Genomic DNA, 19,916 nt, shown 5'->3' on the forward strand with positions numbered 1-19,916 from the left:
TATAATTGATTCCAGAATTTTTCATTTCAGTGGGAAAAAACCCTATATGTGTCACTGGACTCCAGGGAGAGAAACTGCAGCTTCTTGGTGACGTGGAGATAAAACTGAGCTGCTTTCCCACAATTTCAGTGCAGTTACTGTTTTGCAAAAGCAGGGAAAGGAACAGATACAGATAAATAACAATTTCATTCCCTCCAACAGCATTAATTGATCCAGAGAGGTTGTGGACTCCCCATCTCTGGAACTGTTCAAGGCCGGGTTGGACGGGGCTTGGAGACACCTGGTCTGGTGGAAGGTGTCCCTGCCATGGCAGGGGATGGAATTGAGATGGTTTTTAAGGTCCCTTCCAACCCAACCCATTTCATAATTCTATGATTAACTGCCCTATTGAAGCAAACCACAAAGACTCCCCACTTCCAAGAGTTAAGACCTTCAGTACTTCCCAGCAGCCAGCAGAAGCTTCTGTCTTCTTTATTTCACTACAACTTCCTCTAGGTATAAACTAGGGACACATGTAACTTGTATTCAAAACTGTTTGGGTTTATTCTTCTTTATTCCTAGAGTTGTCACAGACCTGCAAGACAGCATTGCACAAGGAAAACAAGGTAAGTCTGCTGCAGATTTTAATACCTGCTTGCATGTTAACTAGACTGGGTGGAAGTAAATTACAGTAGATATTCTGATTTTAAAAGAAAGCATTTAATCCCAGAAGGAAACAAGAATATGGTTATCTAAAAAAATGCAGAAACAGCAAAACACATTTATTTTTCCATTTATTGGCACTTATTTGAAAAATAGCATAAATATTCAACAGAAAAGAGACAAGTTGACTCACACTCAGCTATTAAACCCCCCTATACTGATGTGTCTTCTAACAAAGAGTGGAAGAGACACCAGGAGGTTCCTTCTTAAGAAATAAGCAAGATTAAAAAAAAAAAAAAGAGTCTTGCTGTCACCACAGAAGAGTGGTGGCACAGCAACTCTTTGGCACAAACCTGAAACTGCAAAGCCAAACTTTGCCTCAGCAGAGAGAGCAAACAGAGTCCAGCACTCCCGTGTGCCTCTGCTCGGGGACAAAGGGCAGCTGGACTCGGGGAGGAACTGCAACCAGCAGGGTGATTATTACAATAATTTAAGAGGAATGATACCAGAAGTAAACCATGTGGTATGTTAACTAGAACAGAGTCAGACTATTAAATACATTCTATTTTCTCTCTACAATAAGGACACACAGAAATGGGTCACTGGCCCTCAGGTCGCCAGGTCTTTGCTCTCCAAGTCATCCCTTTCTCATTTTGATGGCTGCTGTCAAAATGAAGTCAAAGCTTCATCCATGTGAATCTTTCACAGCAGAGTTCAGGGCAGGTTTTTCTCCTACTTAAGGAAGTTTCCATACTTTTCTCACTTTATGACACACTATGAAGATTTAGCGTTTAAAAATAATTTATTCTTAACCTCTCTGGAGAGAAGGTTTGAAACCACATAGCACAGATGCACAGACATGTACAAAGAGGGACTCAGCTGGGGGAGTTCAGCTGCACAACCCCAATGAGGGTGTCACTGCAAAATCCCAGACAGCTGTCCATAGGGGGGTCTGCAAATTCTTCCTCCTGGTTGAGGATTTCAGAGTTGAGATCAGGATATCTCAACACACTGACTTTTCAAGCATCTCAGATTACCAGATTCCAGACTTCCAATCAGCATCTGAAGTTTTCAACAGCAAAAATGACTTGATGTCATTGTTTGAGGAAGCAACATCAGGAAATTAAATACAGATTAAATATGTGTGATGGCCTCAGGCTGTAAAAAGGCATTCAAGATTCCTCACTGTATCTGTCATATATGAGGACAAATACTGACTTAAAATAATGCATTTCTGAAGTACTAAATACTAAAATCTCAGGATTTAATGCATTGTTCCAAATATTGTCACTATTTTTATCTATTAAAAAGACCTTTAATAGAGCATCTACCACTCCTATACATCATCTAAATGGGAAAGAAAAAGAAACAAATGCCAGATACAAAACCCCAGAAGAATGTTCCCCACCTAATTTAGATTTAGTCACAACAGCAGTCATGATCATGAATGAAATCCAACATATAAATTTGACAATTCACCAATTTGTTATTTTCTGACATCCACTGGAACACAGACTTGATTAAGAGCCAATCATAATAGAACACAATAATATTAATAGTAATCAATTTCCCCCCTGCAATATTCTTCCTTTCATATGAAGAAGAAAAAAAATATAAATATCTTAACACTCTGGGAATAGAAACAATTAGTCAGCTGCTTCATTGGTTTTAGGCTGAGGACAAATGTGAGTTATCTGCTCCTCCACAGGCAGGGAGGACACAGGCTGCTGGCAAGGCAAGTCTTCCACAAGCAGGACACATGTACAGTGTTTGTAACTCATGCCAAGGAGATCACATCCACTGCAAACCAGCAGCCTGACTGACATGAGCACCCAACGTGCCTGCAGCCCAAATGCTTCTGTATTGTAGTAAATGTCATACAAATCACTAGAAAGGTGAATTCCTCCTCAAGGAACTATTCTGGAAGTTTTCTAGAAGTAATGACATTGCTGGAAGTTCCTATGAGGAACAGAATGGATACACACAACAGAAAGTCGGGGCGATATCCGCCTGTTTCCCGGTGTCCATCAGCAGATTCCTGCTCCTCAGTTCATCGGTAACTTGGCCATGAGATCCACTGGCAAAAACGGGGATCTGGAGTCAGAGAGCGACACTGGAGAGTCTGTGCTGGTGCCAACTTCAGCTGGGGAGTCACAGGAGGAGCCTGCACTGCTCCTGTTGTCATCCAGGGCGTGTGAGGACAGACTGAAAACAGAGAGAAAACAGGGCTGAGAAACGAGGCACTGGCTCAGGTAAGTGCCCAAAACCAGCCTAAATCATCACAACGCCGTTCTAAACACACATGTGCAGCTCTGCAAGCCCTGTGATCCGAAATACCCCTGCAGCTACACACACAGTCACTCCAGCTTTACTCCATCCTCAAAGCCCTGGGCCAGCACAACAGCCAGAGGCCTTTTTGCCAAGAGAGCCAATGACAAATTGTCCATCTTCCATTGTACTACGTATTTCACAGGACACAAAGACATAGCTACAGCTGATCTGTCATCAGTGATAGCAGCAAAGTGATTTTTTTTAAATTACCATCTCCTACACCAAGAGGCAGCAATTGAACCCACACTGCTATCCCCACTGTATGCAAAAAAGATATGTTTTTAAAGTACCTTTAAAACATCTATTTTGCTATTGCTACTCAAAGCTTCTGCATGACTTGTACATCAGCTGAGAGGCAAAAAGACAGAAATACTGTGAACAACCCTTGACAGTTGTGTGGGCACACCCTAGGTATGATTAACCTTTTGACTAAAACACTAGATCAAAATCCCTTGCTGTTACCAATCACTACAATTTTTAACAAAGTACTTTTTATCTCCTCCCAGCTCCTCTGACCCTCCAGGAAGGGGTCAGACAAACTCATGTTCCTCTGTGACTAAGAACAAGGGAAAAGAAGAAAAACCCAATTCACCCAAAAAGCATCAGCATTCACATTTAATTGCAATTTGAATCAGACTCCAAAAGCTATCATCCATGAGGTGTCTTTTCCTAAACATGCTCAACATCCCATGTTATCAGCCAGGCCTAGAAACTGCAGAATTGTAGGGAACATTGCTGCCTGTTTACTGGGATAATTTCAGTGCTGTAACATTATGAGGTATCTCTATTAAAACAAGACAAAAACAAGCCCAGAAAACTTCAAGCATTATCACTGCTAGAAAAAAAAAGAGATTTGTAATGCTTCTGCTGAAGGTACAATAAACAGCACAGATTTACCATGCTCCAAGGTCCGCCTGATGTGCAGCCTCGGGGGTTAGCATGTTGGTGGATCCTTGGAATAATCTTTTCGGGTGATCTTCCATCTCTGTCACACCTTTGGGAAGAGATTCCAAGTGGTAAAAATTACGACTCATTTAAACTAAAATCTACTTTCACTGTACTTCTACAGAGCAAACAGAATAGAGCTTCAAACTTACAATATTTCATATGCAGAACACAGAATTTAGATGCTGAAGTTTTAAAGACTGTCTACTTTCTGGAGACATTTTGTCCTAGCTTCAGTACAGTTTAGTGAATAATTAACTAAGTCTTAGATATCAGATATTTTTTCTTCAGTAGTGAAGAATAATCCTTTTGTTTAATTTTATCCAACTATCAGTTAACTGACCAGCTCCAGCAGAGCAGAGAAGCTGAAAATAAGGAAAAGGAACAAACTCCAGAATTATCACAAAGCTTTTCTATTGACTTTGATTTCCAAGCACTCTGGAAGAGGAGAGGATAGACATATGCTTTAAAAGGCTATGACAGAACTCAGATTAAAGTGTTTTAAAAGTTGTCTCAGAGCCAGAGATGTTCTGTAACAGAGGTGAAGCTTGAAGATATAAAAATAGGTGCAATAAAATTCCCACAAGTTAAACTTGAAGAAAAATGCAGAAAGACAGATAAATATTTCCTAATAAAGCTGTAAGGTGGCTACCAGGCCTGTGCATCAGCTTTGGGTTTTGAAGAGTTAACTTAAGTGTACAGTACCTGTGTGCTTCAGTTAACCAGGACTTTCAAAGTTTTCTGTTTAAGTTAAATATACCAATAGTTGTATTTATTGTTTTGTTAGGCAGGTTACATCAGATTTTTTATCACATCTGTATGACCACAGCAATTGGGAGGAATTAGAACAAAACAATTATTAGCTTTATGGAATTAAAAGCTTTATGGAATAGTAAAATCTAATTTAATGATTTGCCTGTTTCATTTTGTGTAATAACTTCTATTTCTAGTTACTTTTTGAAAAATCAGCCAACTGGACAGAATTATGAAGAAAGCTTTATGAATTATTATATAACTAAAAAGTTGGCCTATTGTATTTGCCAAACCTAAATACTGCACCTTTTCTTTTGATTGATCCAAGAACACTTGGTCGAATGCAGTTAATTGGGCTCTGGCTTCTCCTGCTAAAAGAAGACAAATACTGCACTGAGATCACCATTAAAAGAGAAAGGTTGAAAAAAGAATCAAAAGATATTCAGAAAACAAACTACTGGGTGGAAACCACTAAGAAAACAGGCATTAAAACAGCTTATCCAAAACAAGTCCTTTTTTTTTCCCTTCTGAAGATAGGCCAGGAAGCACAGAACTGAGCAGGGAATGTTTAATTACATTATTTCACAAGTGGAGCAGCCTAAAAGCTCTCATCCAGGCATTGACTACATCTCAGTTGACAGGCTGAACTGTGAGGGCCTAGTAAAATTTAATTGTATGCCCACATCACTAAAAGGAGTAACAAACCCTAAATCTGTTTGTATTTTCTTTCCCTCAGAATTCAATTACTAAAATGTGAATGATAGCAATATAGAGACTACACTGGGAAGACAGATGCCACAACGCAGCCCATTTCCCAATGCTATGACATGAGGATTTTAACAAGTGTTTTACACCACTATAAAATCTAAAGTCTACACGAGTATATGAAATTATGTTTGTGCTCAGAAATCAATTACGGATGCAACAAATTCTGGTATTTCAAATGCCTACTATGAACAAGCTAGGTTAATTTTCTGTCATTGATATGATCTAGTGACTTACCTTGAAAATCTCCTTGTGGGACTTGGGCTGGGACTTGGAGGCAACCCACTGCTGCTCACCAGACTTTGCAAAGATGGTGAGAAACATTGCTGAGAGGAAAAGAGTTTGTGTTACTATAAATACTGCATCACTCCCATGTGGTAACAATTGATGCTTAACTGCAGAGAAATCAACAACCCACTATCAAATTCAGCAACCAGTCACTGGCTATACTGAGACATCCCTTTTTGCTACTAAGAAAAAAAAATTAAAATTGGACAGATTCCATTTTCATGCAGATTTATTTCACTGTACTCTGGTTAAACAGACTTACTTGTTTTTTATTAACCACAGCATAACAGCTGAACACTCCACAGAAATTCACATCCACAATATGAGCACCTGGTATTTTCTGGTTTGGGGTTTTAGGGGGTTTTATTTACTCTCTAGTTTCTTGTATGTAGCTGAGGTAGAAAGGAGCAGGTGGCTTCATCTTTTGCTACTAATTTGGTTGCATTTATTTAGCTCTACTTAAGATAAAACCATTATTACCACATTTTGCTCACCTTCCCTATTCCTCGTGTAGGTGAAGGAGCTGGAGAAACTGGAACAAAGTCTACTTGCTTTGGTGATAGTGATTTTTCAAAATCATTGTCACTCTGTAAACAGTACACATAATTAATCTTACAAGCAGGTTCCTTAACAAGAAAAGGACTGATCGGTGTGAAATCCCAAAGTTATCCTCCATCATATCAACAATTATTGGGCAGCCATTTATGAGTTTATGCTTAACAAAAACAAAAAAAGCCTTAAACATTACATGGAGAGTATCAGAACATGGAAGAAAATTTGAATAGGCAGACATCCATGCAATTTCCTTTTGACACAGCAGCCCAAGGAACCCACATGTACCTTGAACAGCTGATAATTCTAAGCCTTGTTAGTGTGATAAATTGCGGATCAAAAGCAGTACTATACTAACAACTTAACTGTAGGTCAAACTATCAAAGGAAATGTTGACATGAGAGAGTCTCTAGTGTCCTGATACTGATGACAGAAACACAAATTAAAGCATGAATGCATTACCAGGCTCAAGCTCTCCTCCCATGAGTGGCTCATCTGCATTGCTACTTGCACTTCTCTATAAAGAAGAAAAGAAATGTATTGTCCCGGGCCCACAGACGGCTGCAGTGACTGTTCTGCTTTGCCTTAGTGCTCACCTTTCACGAACGGTTTCCCTGTTCAGCAAATTCATTCCTTCTTCCTAAAACATTAGCACATGAAGAAATAAGGTAAAAAAAAAAAAACAAAAAAAACCCACTTTGTTCCAGCAAATCAGAAAATCTGTGGTTTCACTTCACTTTGGCACATGGAAAATTTAATTTAACTCGATTAAGCAACAATAACCTCAAGTTCTCATCCATGGAAAGGAGTGAGGAGGAGAGGATGAGAAAGAGATGTAGCAGGAGAGACCATCATGTAAGAAGTGCTTATGTGAGCTGGTTGTTTCCCAAGCAGCTTTATTTTCATTACTAACCAAGAAGTAGCTACAAAACTGAATAATGATAGTATGAACCTGAAATTCTGCACACGCCAGAGCGTCTTTATGCAGTCTTGAGTAATTTCATTTTACAAAGGGGATGCTAGTACAGATAAACCTCAAAAACATGGCTGGATTCTTACCTTACTCTATGGATTAGTGACTAACTAGACACTTGTCAGCATCTCATTTGCAATACACTGCATTGCACACAATGAATTCAGGAGTCAGTAAGGTTTTTTTTCTAAAAAAAAACTCCATAAAATATTATTAAAATTAATCAAATATATAAAATTAAACTAAACATTAACACCAAGTACAAACATGTCTCAATCTCCTCTTAGGCAGACACAATTCCTTAAAATTAACTGAATGCTACTCAGTTTGTTCAGTGAATGAGTGGGTTCCCTAATTCAAGAGTAAAAGTTCAAGCAAACATCTTCACAATCCTCATCATAAGTGGGAAGTGTCTAAATTTTTCACCTGTGTGATAATTTGCTCAGATTTGAAAGAGATCAGAAGTGAATCACACAGGTTCTCAGTGAGTATACAGGACATGGAATTAATTCCAACTAGTGAATCTAATGCTCAAACACAAATTAGGAAATTACACTGTTTGCTTTAATAAATGGATGACACAAACAATGAATGCAGAAGCATTTTCCAGAAGACTGAATTATCAAACTTTACTTCAGGTAATAGAGCAGAGCCACAACAGTTCATTCCTTTGCTCTCAGCATATTTCTCATTATATCTCCCTGCTCACTGCAGGGGGGTTGGACCAGATGACCTTTAAAGGTCTCTTTCAACCCAAACTAATTTATAATTCTATGATATTTACATATTCATCCTAAGCGTTTTTATATTGATAAAAAGAGCTGTACAACAGACCTGAGTGCTTCAGAGTCGACTCAAGCCAGTAAATTATTTACATAATGAAAGCAAGCAGTTATTTTCTTCAGGATTACTGTGCAACTACCTTAAATAAGCGAGGTAGGAAGCAGAAGTGCCTTCCACCACTCAGGCACCATGCCCTAAAAATGCTGCCTGAAGCATTAAATTGTTTTCTTAACTTTTGACCCTGTAAAAAATCAAGCCTATCCATTGAAAACTAGCCCCCTTAAAAAAAAAAAAATAAAGCATCTTCAAGCCAATTTTATAACCATTTTACTGTCAAAAAGTGGAGGTATAAAATGAAGGAGACACAAGAGTTGGAGCTTGTTGAAAGCTGGAGCCCTCAGCCTGCAGTGCGCTGGCTGGGAGCAGAGCTATTTGAGCCTGCTCTGATATTCCCCACACCACCCCCCTTCCCGAGTGTTTGCTCTGCTGCCCTTCCCCCTCAGCTCCTGCTGTGACAGCACAAGTACAGGGATCTGGATAAGAAAATTATACAGATGAAAAATAGCCCAGCCAGAAGAGTACAGACTATTTTTCAGCCAGAGTGCTTCCTTATCCTGCTCATTTTCTGGCTGCACAAGAGCCTTGTGCCAACACAAGTTAAGGAACACTTTGTTATTGGCCCCGAATATTTATGCTGGCACTGCTGCCAAAAACATGGTGAAACTTTACCCTAAGGGTTTACATTAAAGGTTTCCTTTCTAAAATGTCCATTTTAAGAATCCTTTCTCTGCTCAAATCTTCTCCTTGCAGTAATTTGCATTTTGCTTCATGAAATGTGGAACTGGACAGGCAGTTTGAAAATAAAACCTACAGCCAGTTGAAGGACATTAAACATCGACTGCAAAAAACCCAGCTGCCTATAAAAAACTCCTTTAGAAGAATCTGTGCTTACTTGTTTGATTTGATGAAGACGGCTGCTAGGAATACGGATAGGAGATGACGGCACAAACTGCAAAACAAAGTCACATACAATTGAACGTACAGCAGAAGGAAGGGAAAGGTGCCACAGAAATTATAGTAAACTAGTGCTGCCCCAAACTAAAAAGAAACTAATTTTAAAAAAAATCCATATCAATTGTAACATTCTCACTGTATATATATATATATATATATATATATATATATATATATATATATATATATCCTACATTACTTACTTGCAAGAATGTTGCATTCTTGCATGTTAATATGTATCTCCACATTATACTGCTTTGTAAGCTCACAGATGCTAATTGGTATCAGCCTGGCTTCCATTCCATTTCCAGGCAACTAGAACTGACAGCTTTCCCCATAGAATGGAGCTGCTTTGCACTAGCACACTGTCACCCCTAGTATATATGTTGGCATATATATTTTCCTTTATGTGACTCAGAATATTTATTTTCATTTAAGTGGTCCAGAAAGCTCCACAATAGATCCATTAAAATACAAAGCCAAAACAACGAATTGCACAAAAAAGGTTCCTGGATTGTTGTCTGTTTATAAATGACTACTTTGACAGGTGAAAAAAATCAGCCATTAGAAGGCTAACAAAGAGTTAAACACTTTCTTTATGGTTTCTCAAGAGCTTCACCAATTTGGGTGAAATCAGAGAAGACGTCACTAAAAATGGTCTTCTGTTAATGTTGACAGTTTTGCATCAAGATCTCACTGGAATGCTATGATCTAAAACGGCACACCCAAAACCGAGTAATTTAAAGTGATTATTTCTCAAAATATCATTTTCTTTCATAAATTTTCCATCCCTCACATTGTCAATCCTCAGTTTATTTATGTCATAGCAATTCAGGGAACAAAAATTCTAAACCAAAGACATGAATAGAGGTTTAACTTCTCTGTAAGATGACAATCCTTCCAAAAAATAAGGTGTCTTTTCAAAATGGATGTCTTCAGCAAGTCAGACTTGCATTATTATAGGTGTTTTTATACTTCATTCATTATAAGGCTTCATCTGCTTCACAAAACATTACTAGAGCTCTTCATCATGCTGAAGCTGGAGAACTAACAAACATTCAGTTAACTCTTACTGCACCATCTTCTAATCAGTGCCACGGAGAATACAAGGATTTTGCTGCCTGACAGGGTGAGCTAACACAGACTATTACTGCTTCATACATCCAGAACCCTCCTTCTAAAAAAACAAACATGAAGACATCACACCCTGCTTCTCACAAAAGAATTCAGCCTATCAGGCTCACACAGATGATGACTAATATTTGTGCCAGAATTTAGTCATCATAATATATAATACTAAAGTCTAACAGCTATAATATCTTGATTTGCTACTTCCAAGGTCCAGTTTAGGTCAGCTTTACTATTACACTGGGCTCCCAAAAATCCTGTGCTCCTAATAAAAATTCCTCCAAGCTGCACCAGCCCATGCAGACCTTGAGCTGACCTTGATTCTCACACATAGAAAAGGATTTGGACAATAGTGCATTCCTGCCTATTCACTCTGTCATTCCACAGTAGAAATGCATTTGTTCCACTCATTATATTCTAATTTTATGACTGTGATCCACATACTTTAAGGTTTGACATTAATAGAATATGTAAAAACCAGTGGCTTGCAGTATAAAAAAAAAATATAAAAAGACAATTAAGTGTTTCTCCGCAGGGTCTGATGCACTAACACAGCTCTGAGGATCCTACATCTTGTTTCCAACAAGTCATCATCCTTGCTTTGTCAGTGTGTAAGACTCACTTTTGCTCTGTTTGCATCCTTTAATTCTTGTGAAAAGAAACATGTCATTTTCAAAGGATACTTGCTAAACTGAACCCATATATTAAAATTATGCTACTCAAATCCTCATTGTTTTAAGAGAGCAAAAAGTTTAATAAAAACATTACATACCACTATACTATGACCTTCCCCCTACTCCAATGTGTCAGATACTGTGCTCCAGTGCAGGTGAAGTTTCAGCAGTGCCAGGCTGGCAGGAGCCACTGCCCAGGTGAGCAGGGACTGCCCCAGTGCCTCTGCCCTGCCCTGCAGTGCCCTCTGCCTCCTGCAGCACAGCCACCTGAACCCTGCAGGGAAACTACCCAGCTTAAAAAAAATAGAAAAAATTTAACTTCTTTAACTGCTTCTGCTGAAATAGCACCTAAACATCTAACCACAGACTCAACTGCTCTGCTTAAGCAACAAAACAAAAACCCCAGCCGTGCAAAACAAATCAAAAAAACACCAAAACATTTACTCACTGGTATCTCCTGGAAGAAAATAAACTGCAGATACTGCAGAGCCTGGTTAACCCTTCCTTGGCAATTACATGTAGTGTCAGAAAACTGCAGATCAAGCCCCAGCCCAAATGGCACCACTGCCCTTGCAGTCATCATTATAAACCAGCTGAAGTCTGAGACTTGGAGAAGCTACTGCAAACACAGATTGTGGAATTCAGCTGAGCAACTGGGACAGCACTGAAGATGGAGTTGATGGGTATGACCTTCAGTTACCAGAGATTTTAGCAACTCCTGTTGCTAAACACCACACAGATTAGACAAACACTAATCAACTTTTTTTTTCCACAGTTTAACAAAACATAAAATTTAAGCTGTACTTGCAATACTTGTAATAAAGAAGTTTCAGGTGCTTATTGAATCTTTTAACCCTCTTACAGTTTACACTGCAGTAAAACTTGGATTAGTTTTCTTGAATACAAAGAAGTAGGTTTTGAAATACACTTTATCACCTTCTTATGCAAAATTTAATTTACAAAAGTAGATGTGATCTAGCTCCTTAGAATGTCTCTAGCATCATAAAACTAAATGTACTTCTTTGCTATAGGAAAAATATCAGGGAAGGTTGCTTACGGTCCTTGATGCTGAAAGTTTAATTCTATCACAAAATCATTTATCTGTGGATGATCCTGGTTTAAGACCACAGAAGGATGACAATCTCTAAGATCCTTTCCAATTCCATCCTCCCTGCCATATTCAACAGAACCATAACCCAGATCATAACTCAAAGGAGCATTTCAAAGCAGACAAGGCACTGATCTAGCAGTCAGTAGGGAACTTGATTTTCAGTGTAAGAAAAATTTCATGTATTTTCTTAGCACCTGGTCAGCTGAGAGTGAAGAAGAAGGACATTTTTTAATAACATTAGTGTGAGGGGAAGGGTTAGGAACATCATCCCATGAAGATGGAAACACTGGTTAAGTCCAGGAGACTACAACATTTAGGAGGGGCAGGCAGAAGAGCAGCCCATCAGTGAATTAGCTCTGGCTTTCCAGCAAGTTCTGGGCAAGGCATCCTGAATTAGCATCTTTTTAGCCCAACAACAGAGGATCTTCAGGAGTAAACACAATAAACTGAGCTTTCACCTTTCTTTTTATTCTCCTCTTGCCTGACCACAAGCCCAAACAGATTTACACTAAGCTGCTGCCCTAAAAATACGAAGAAAGAGACTTGATTAGGAAATCTTGACCATAACACTTTCTTTCAGTTTTTTTCATCCCAGCAAGAGAAAGGCTTTCCCACCAATCTTTTCTTTATATAACTATTCTGGTTTTGTTACAGATGCAACCTTGCTGAAGTATTTGTCTGCAGTTTTTTCCTTAAGCATCAGAAATCACTTAAGACATTGATTACTATTAACGGTACAGTTGTATAATTAGTTTTCTTAGCAAACGACCTTTCTTACTCTACCTTGGAACATCTATTTTACAAGCAAAGTTATGATCACAATGAAATACAGGCATTCTCCAAGCCAAATGATCTAGAAGTAACATTTCATTATAGCTACAGCATATTAATGTCACAGTCAAGAGCCTTCTTTCTGAAAGCAATGCGGTGATAGTTTCACAGACTGCAATCTAATTTTGTTTATTCCTGTTTGCACACTTCTGCCTGGCACCTGTGGGGTTGGTGTAGGAGTGTCCTTACCAGGCTGTGCCGATTCATGACCGTGGTGCTGTTCCTGCGGGTGCGCAGGACGCTGGCCTGGAACACCTGGGAGTTATCGCTGTGGAAAGAAACACTCGTCAAATGCAAAAGCCATTTCCTTCCTAGCAAAAAGCACCTCTTCAGAGCAGCTCACTTCCAAATGCTGTGACAGCTCTCCTGTCAAAAAGCACTCCAGAGACAGGTAGGTAAGAACTCTTTTAGGTTGTTGGCAGAGAGTGCAAATCAACTCGTTCATCCTCCAATTCCCAGCTACTTCAATTAATGATTTCAATTAATCATTCTGTGTCTTCAAAATAACTGAAGAATTGTTTAGACTGTGGGGATTTAGTATGTTTGGAATGGCTCCTGCTTGTATATTGCTTTAAATGTCATTCAACAGAACAAATGTATAAATGGCTTGTGAGCAGTAACTGAAACAAGCTTCGATCCCACAGCTGAAACAGAATTTAAAAATACAGCATCTTGATAAATCTTAACACTACAAACATTCAATATCTTCTGAACATTCTGCCAGCAAAAGTTAAATTAAACTTACTGTAAACCCAGCTTTTAAGGCCCCACAGCAGTGTATCAATTGAAATGGTATAGGATTATTTATCTGACACAAAATGAACTTCTTTCTCAAGGCAATTTTAGTTCTATTGATTCCTAAAGCAAGTTTTACTGGTCATGTCATCAACAATGTTATCAACAGCCAATGATCAGCACTTAATGAATGTGACTGCAGAAATAAACTAAATTTTATGGTCACTAGAAAAAAAAAATGTTGAGCCACAACCCTACAATCCCCATGCCCAGAAATCAATGAGGAATTGCAGTATCTTTTTGTTTCAGCTGCTAATTTGGGATGAACAAAAGCCTCCCACAAATACAAATTCTTTAAAACTAACCCGACCAACAGCAATACCTTGCTGTAAGGATTAATAACCCTACTGCACTTTCATGACACCCCGTTGTCATAATTCTCTAGTTTAAAACACACCAATTAGACACATAAGTTTTAGACAGTTTTCATGTAGCTGTAAATAAAAAACAAATAAAACTTATACTGTGAAATAAAAGCCAAGAGCAATTGGCATAAGCACTGTACTTTCTGCCAAGAAAAATGCATAGACTCTCCTTCTCCAAAATGTCAAGTACATAGGACCAGACATCATTTACAATTTTCCAAGAAGTTTCACTCAGCTCACACCCACAAGAGATCAAACAGCTGCCATTTGACAGAGGTGGAAGAGGAGAAATTGAAGGGATCCATGACATGATGTTTAGAGATGAGTTTTGGCTGAGGCCAGCAGCCACAATTCCTTTCAGTGTAAGTGTACTGGTTGGCATGCAAACACAAGACAAACAGCACATCCTGAAATCCTGGGTCTGAGTCAAGAAAACAGGTTGGAACAATCCTGTCCCACATTACCACAGCCTGAGTCCAATAGTCACTGCTAAGTAGCAGAGAGGAAGAGAAAAAAAGACCTACAAATAATCCTATCTTTAATCTCCCTTGCAAAAACACCAGAACTGGTCAGATCTCACATTCACTTTTCACAGAAAACTACAGTTCCCATTAAAAATCAATTTTATTTGGCACAAAAACAAGAGTGAAAAGTTATGTGAAATGTAAATTTTGTGATCTAAAATATTACACTTATAACTCTTCTCTGGATCTATGGCAACTCATTTTTCAAGTTCCTTACTAAAAAATGAAGAAGTCAAAACAGGAGGCAGAGGAGAAAAAGCAAGCTGTGTAAGAGCAAGAGCTTTTGTTTCAGCTTACCCAACAAAGCCATTCTGGGAAAAACTGAAGTTTCTTGCCAAGAGCTGCAATCTTACAAAAACAGTATTCTGGTGGAAAACTCCAAACTAACAGGCAAACCACTGCAACCACCTCAGATTAGCTCAATGGCATTTCAGTTTTATTTGTATGAACACCTAACCCATAGTGTATGCCCAGTGTCGAGGCAAGAGCTCAGGCTTACCCTTCTAACTGCCCAACCCTGAACTAATGTGGTGGTTTTGCACAACCACCACAACTAAATAATTTGTTCAGGGTTTTTTTTAAGAGTCAAGGGTCTTACAATTTCCAATTTACAAAAGGTTGAGATTATAAAAACATCTTGTCTCAGTTACACGATTAGTTTACCTGCTCAGAAACCTCCCAGGGGAGAGCTGCCATACACAACCCTTCCATACTGCATCAAAACGTAAAATGGGAGTAGTTTCATTGTGATTATGTAAAAGAATCAAAATTACATTCACTTATCATTAAATCATGATAGAATAGGCAAGAAGTAGTATTTTGTATGAACTGTCAGGCACTGTTAACCATTTTGGTAGAAGAGGTATGTGAGATTTGTTAATCTCTTCATATCCAGTTCCTTACAGAAACAGAAAGGGAAAAAAATCAATCCACCGGGAATACTTATCACTTAATATACTACAGTTTATGAAACTTATTGTCAACATGCTCTCCCAGAATGCAGACACACCACTAACAGCAGCAGCACATGGACCACCTTACAGCTGGATGGAAGCCACACCATGTAGCATAGGAGGCATCTCCCAACTTCTCAACCCAGAGGAGACAAGAAACAGCCCTTTGGCTTATAAACTTACCCAAACAAAACTGTACAAGAAACCCTACCTGTCTGAAAGCTTTTACCTGCCCTTGCCTGCCACTGCCACTTTCTGTCCTGTGGACTGAAGAGAGCCAGACCTGGCAAACACCCAACCCTCCTGAAAACAGACCTGCCACAGGCTGGTGGCAACATCCAAGCACAACTGTCTACACAGCACACTGCATTTCTCCCCTTAATGCATAGTGCAGAAATTAGTACCACCCAGGAAAATTCCTGGCCACCTGACACACTGTTCTACACTAAATGTAAAACTTACGTCAAGGTCCCGTGAAATGACCTTCCGGACCAAATTTGCCTGATTGCTCCGAAAGCATTTACTGTTGTAACCATACCAGAGCAGTGATTTATTTTGTTCTGACTAGATCCATTACAGAAATCATCGCGATTGTTAATCGATGTACAAGAACAGCCACAACTCTGACGTTGCGGACGGTGTTTCTCTGCAACACACAGCAGACCGTGGTGAAAACAAAGCGTTTTCAGCAAAACCAAAGCCCGTCTTGCCGGGCTTCCTCACACCCCTCCATACATTGGTACGTTCCCTAAATCCCTCCCAGCCTGGGACAGCGCTCAGGAGCCCGCTTTTCCCCGGAGTGGAAAAGTGCATCCCCCGGAGCATCCCCGGAGCCCCCGCACGGCCGGGCCGGGCCGGGAGCCCCCCGGGCCGCTCACCTGAGCCCGTGGATGAGCGGGGCGCTGTTCGACCGCCTCAGGCCGCCGCCGTCGCCCGGGGCCGCGGCGCTCCCCGGCGGCAGCTCCAGGTCCAGCTCCATCTTCTCCTGAGCCATCGCGGCGGCTCCGGCTCTTCCCGCTCCGCCCATCCGCGGCCTCAGGCCGCCGCTGCCCCGGCCCTGCCGAGCCCGCGGGCGGGGGGGCTGCCGCAGCAGCGAAGCCGCATCCCGGGGCTCCGGGGGCGGCCCGTGCCCGCTGTTCCCGCTGGTTCCCGCGGCCCCCGCGGGCCCCGGGCCGCTCTCCCCGGCCGGCCCCAGCGCAGGCGGGCCCGGCCGCAGGGCGCAGGCGCAGCGCTCGGGCTGCGGCCGGCCGGGCTCGGCTCTGGCAGCCGTGAGGGGCCCGGAGCGTGCTCCTTCTGCAGCGCTCTCCGGCCAGGGGACGCCGCGCTGAGCGCTGCACAGCGAAAATACCGCCTCTGGGTTCGTGCCGCGCTCTTCCGCTCATCGCAGAAGTACCAGCGGATGGTTCTGTGCAGGCCCAGACAGCTCCAGGAATAAAGAATAAAACCAAACGCCTTCAGAATACTGTAACAGCTGCGTGTGGCCCTAGTTTATCCCTAGAGGAGGTTGTGGTGAAATAGCTTGGAAGGCCAGTGCCACACTGGCTGGTGGACAGTGCTGAGGCTCCTCACTCTTGGGAAGAAGTGGGGAATCTGGTTTGCCTTAACAGGGCATTACCCGTAGAATCATGGCATGGTTTGGATTGGAAGGGACCTTAAAAACCGATTTGATCCATCCTCCTGCCATAGGAAGGGGCATCTTCCACTGTCCCAGGGTGCTCCAAGCCCTGTCCAACCCGGCCTTGGACACTCCCAGGGATGGGCCAGCCACAGCTTCTCTGGGCACCCTGTGCCTGCTCCTCACCGCTCTCACAGGGGAGAGCTTCCTCCTAATATCCAGACTAAACCCACTTTTCATTTGAAGCATTCCCCCTTGTCCTGTCAGTCCAGGCCCTTGTAAATAATCTCTCCATCTTTCTTGTAAATTTTCTTCAGGTACCAGAAAGCCACAATTGGGTCACTCCGAAGCTTCTCTTCTCCAGTTTGAACAATCCCAATTGTTTCAGCCTTTCCTCATAAGAGAGGTGCTCCATCTCTTCATCTGTTTAGAGTGAGAGTTTCAGGCAGTCTCTAGGAACAGAAATAGCCAGAGAAGGAGGGTAGATTATGGAAAGCTAAAGCATTTTTTCATGGGCTCCATGGTTACTAATTTATCTAAGGCTGATGGCATTTTGTGACTGTGGCTGTGTTTATTTCACCCACAGGGGTATTTTCCTGACATTATTAAATACCCCCAACATCATCACTCACTTCATGCCCACCAGTCCCTCTGTATCACTGTACTCACGTATCTCATTCTTTCAGTCTCTGTTGCCCCACTCTGAATATCCATCCTTCACCCTCCCAAGGCTCTGTTTAACATGTTCTCTCCTTTCTTAACCCCTCTTGCCGTGGTGCTGTTTATCTAACTCAACAACTCGTGATTTCCTCATTTCCATCGTTCTGTTCCACAGCACAACTTTCCCTTTGCCTCCTTACCCTCCTCAGCCCTTTGAGGGTCACCCTGACAGTCCCCACTTTTCTTTGGACATTTATTCCCATTAAAGTTCTCTTGGCTACAGTAAATCCTGGTCAGACAGCAGGATGATGTGCCTGGCACTGGAAAATTTGAGAACATGGAGCAGATGTTTTTGAGCTCTCAGCCACATTTTGGATATTGTTGACTTTTTCCTTAACAGTATCCTGGTACATGGCATTTGAAGCTGTTTGCTGCCCTTAGTGGCAAGGACATAATATAATAACTCCACAATAAAAATAAATAGCAAAATCCACATAGTTTAGTGCTGCAGTCAGATCCTGCAGGTGGCTTTTGTATTAAGAGAACCAGCATATTTGTGAATAGATTTCCATTCAGAGCTAGACGTTTTGCTAGGAACTTTCACCTGAATTGCCTTTTAGGCAATTCTGGCCATGGGAAATGAAGGTATGGAAGCTGTTCCAAGCTGTGAAATGCTTGTGCTGAAGCACCAGACAAGGATTTTGGTGCAGGTTCTGTAAAAGTGCTGCATTGCTTTTAGAGAATGGCGGCAGCAAAAGGTGATTAACAGTATATTCCTTTCACAGCTGCAGATCCTAATTTTTCCAGCGAATCAGACTGGTCATAATTATTAGAAATTAAGCAAAATTATTTAGATATTTACATTCTCAGTCTTTGCAGGAGATGGCAATTCTATATCACCTCACAAAAGGGTGTCGTTACCACCTGTGATACGCCATAGTGTAAGGGGCACAGGACTGTGAAAGGGATTTCTCCTTTGCAATAATACAAGATAAGGATTTTTTCTCTGGGTTTTTCAATATAAATACATATCAAAAACTCCTATAAATATTTGAAATGTAATCTTGTGGGTCTTTTAACTCAACTCCATGCATCTTTGTGCATGCCAGCACAAAGCTCTTCATTAACAGTATCATTTCAGTGAAAGAAATGTAAGCATCAAAAACAGTTAATGAGACAGAGTCCCCAAACATAGAAAAATGGAATATGCTCCAGTCAGTTTTGATTAACAAAAAATGCAAGGAGGTACCATAATAAATATTAAGGTACAGAAACAAGAGTTCTGATCAGTTATCTAGAAGCATCTACCCTCAATCATTTTAAAGTAAGAGAATAATTCATCTAGCCATGTTCCCAACTGCGGTAGTTGAAATATTGGAAAATACTAACTTTTCTATCTTAACAGTTTCAACACATAGCATTTGTTATAAACGCCAATCACTTGGTTTTTAAAATTTTAAAAGTTTAATAATAATAAAATGGTTATAAAAATAGCAATACAATTAGAGTAATGAAAATTTAGAGTTAGGACAATTACAAGACAATAAAAAGCAAAGAATTACGGACGTCCGGATGCTCTTGGGCACTTAAGCCCAATAAGCATGCCTTGTGAACAAAGGAATAATCTTTAAAAGCAGTAGCCCGTTGCATATTCATACGTCTCATACATGATGCATAAATTCCTTGCAAATTAAGAACTTTTCTGGTTTTTGTCAACTTCTTCCCCTTAATCCTGGTGGTTCCATACAGACGGAGAGAAGGTGGAAGAATGTTTGTCTTTTCCGATAAGGAGGCAGTAATTCTTTATGGGCCCCCATCATTGTCATCTCTGTGTGAAGAGTTTCTTCATTATCTCATCTCTTGCTTGAACTAGTAAAAAAAACCCCACATACATAGGCTCTATTTTAACTACAAAACTACGTTTACCATACTATTAAAATGTTAATACAGCACTTCTAATCAATATAATGTAATACATATAGTATTCAATTTAATATTTGCGAAAAGCCAATCATAAAATATGCATTTTTCACACATTCTGGCAAAAGAACTGTTTTATCCCAGGAGAAAATGAAGACCTTTTACAATTTGGTGCTGGGAAAGACCCTGAAGCTCCCTGCACATAAGAGACAAATATGTTTTCTGCAACTGTTGTTGCAGAAAAATACTGTAAAGTAAGCACAAACGTTGATGCTTTGATCACTTAGAGTGGGT

At 40.5% G+C, this 19,916-nt stretch overlaps 1 protein-coding gene across 3 annotated transcripts; it reads right to left on the reverse strand.

Annotated features, from left to right (window-relative positions):
- Positions 1-521: 521 nt before the first annotated feature.
- LOC137482419 (P2R1A-PPP2R2A-interacting phosphatase regulator 1) lies at positions 522-16,681 on the reverse strand. 3 transcript variants are annotated; one of them, XM_068204704.1, is made up of 10 exons: positions 16,306-16,681; positions 12,980-13,058; positions 8,985-9,041; positions 6,873-6,916; positions 6,739-6,793; positions 6,219-6,311; positions 5,674-5,762; positions 4,978-5,042; positions 3,871-3,967; positions 522-574 (listed from the first exon to the last, which is right to left on the reverse strand). In XM_068204704.1, exons 1-10 carry the CDS (start codon positions 16,452-16,454, stop codon positions 526-528), a joined length of 777 nt encoding a protein of 258 aa, XP_068060805.1. In that variant the 5' UTR covers positions 16,455-16,681; the 3' UTR covers positions 522-525. The 3 variants fall into 3 exon arrangements, with proteins under 3 accessions (XP_068060805.1, XP_068060804.1, XP_068060803.1); XM_068204703.1 differs by having other exon boundaries at positions 535-2,847; positions 4,978-5,039; XM_068204702.1 differs by having other exon boundaries at positions 535-2,847.
- Between the last annotated feature and the right edge of the window lie 3,235 nt (positions 16,682-19,916).

This window comes from Anomalospiza imberbis, chromosome 14 (genome assembly GCF_031753505.1).
Source record: "Anomalospiza imberbis isolate Cuckoo-Finch-1a 21T00152 chromosome 14, ASM3175350v1, whole genome shotgun sequence".
Classification (NCBI taxonomy): domain Eukaryota; kingdom Metazoa; phylum Chordata; class Aves; order Passeriformes; family Viduidae; genus Anomalospiza; species Anomalospiza imberbis.

Excerpts from the sequence above, each read along its gene's own strand:
- LOC137482419 (XM_068204702.1), bottom strand. The coding sequence starts at position 16,454 with ATGGGCGGAGCGGGAAGAGCCGGAGCCGCCGCGATGGCTCAGGAGAAG. Across the intron at positions 6,312-6,738 it reads GGGAGGAGAGCTTGAGCCTG|AGTGACAATGATTTTGAAAA; the intron begins GTAATGCATTCA and ends TACTGTTTACAG. Across the intron at positions 2,848-3,870 it reads CAGGCGGACCTTGGAGCATG|TCTGTCCTCACACGCCCTGG; the intron begins GTAAATCTGTGC and ends CTCTGTTTTCAG.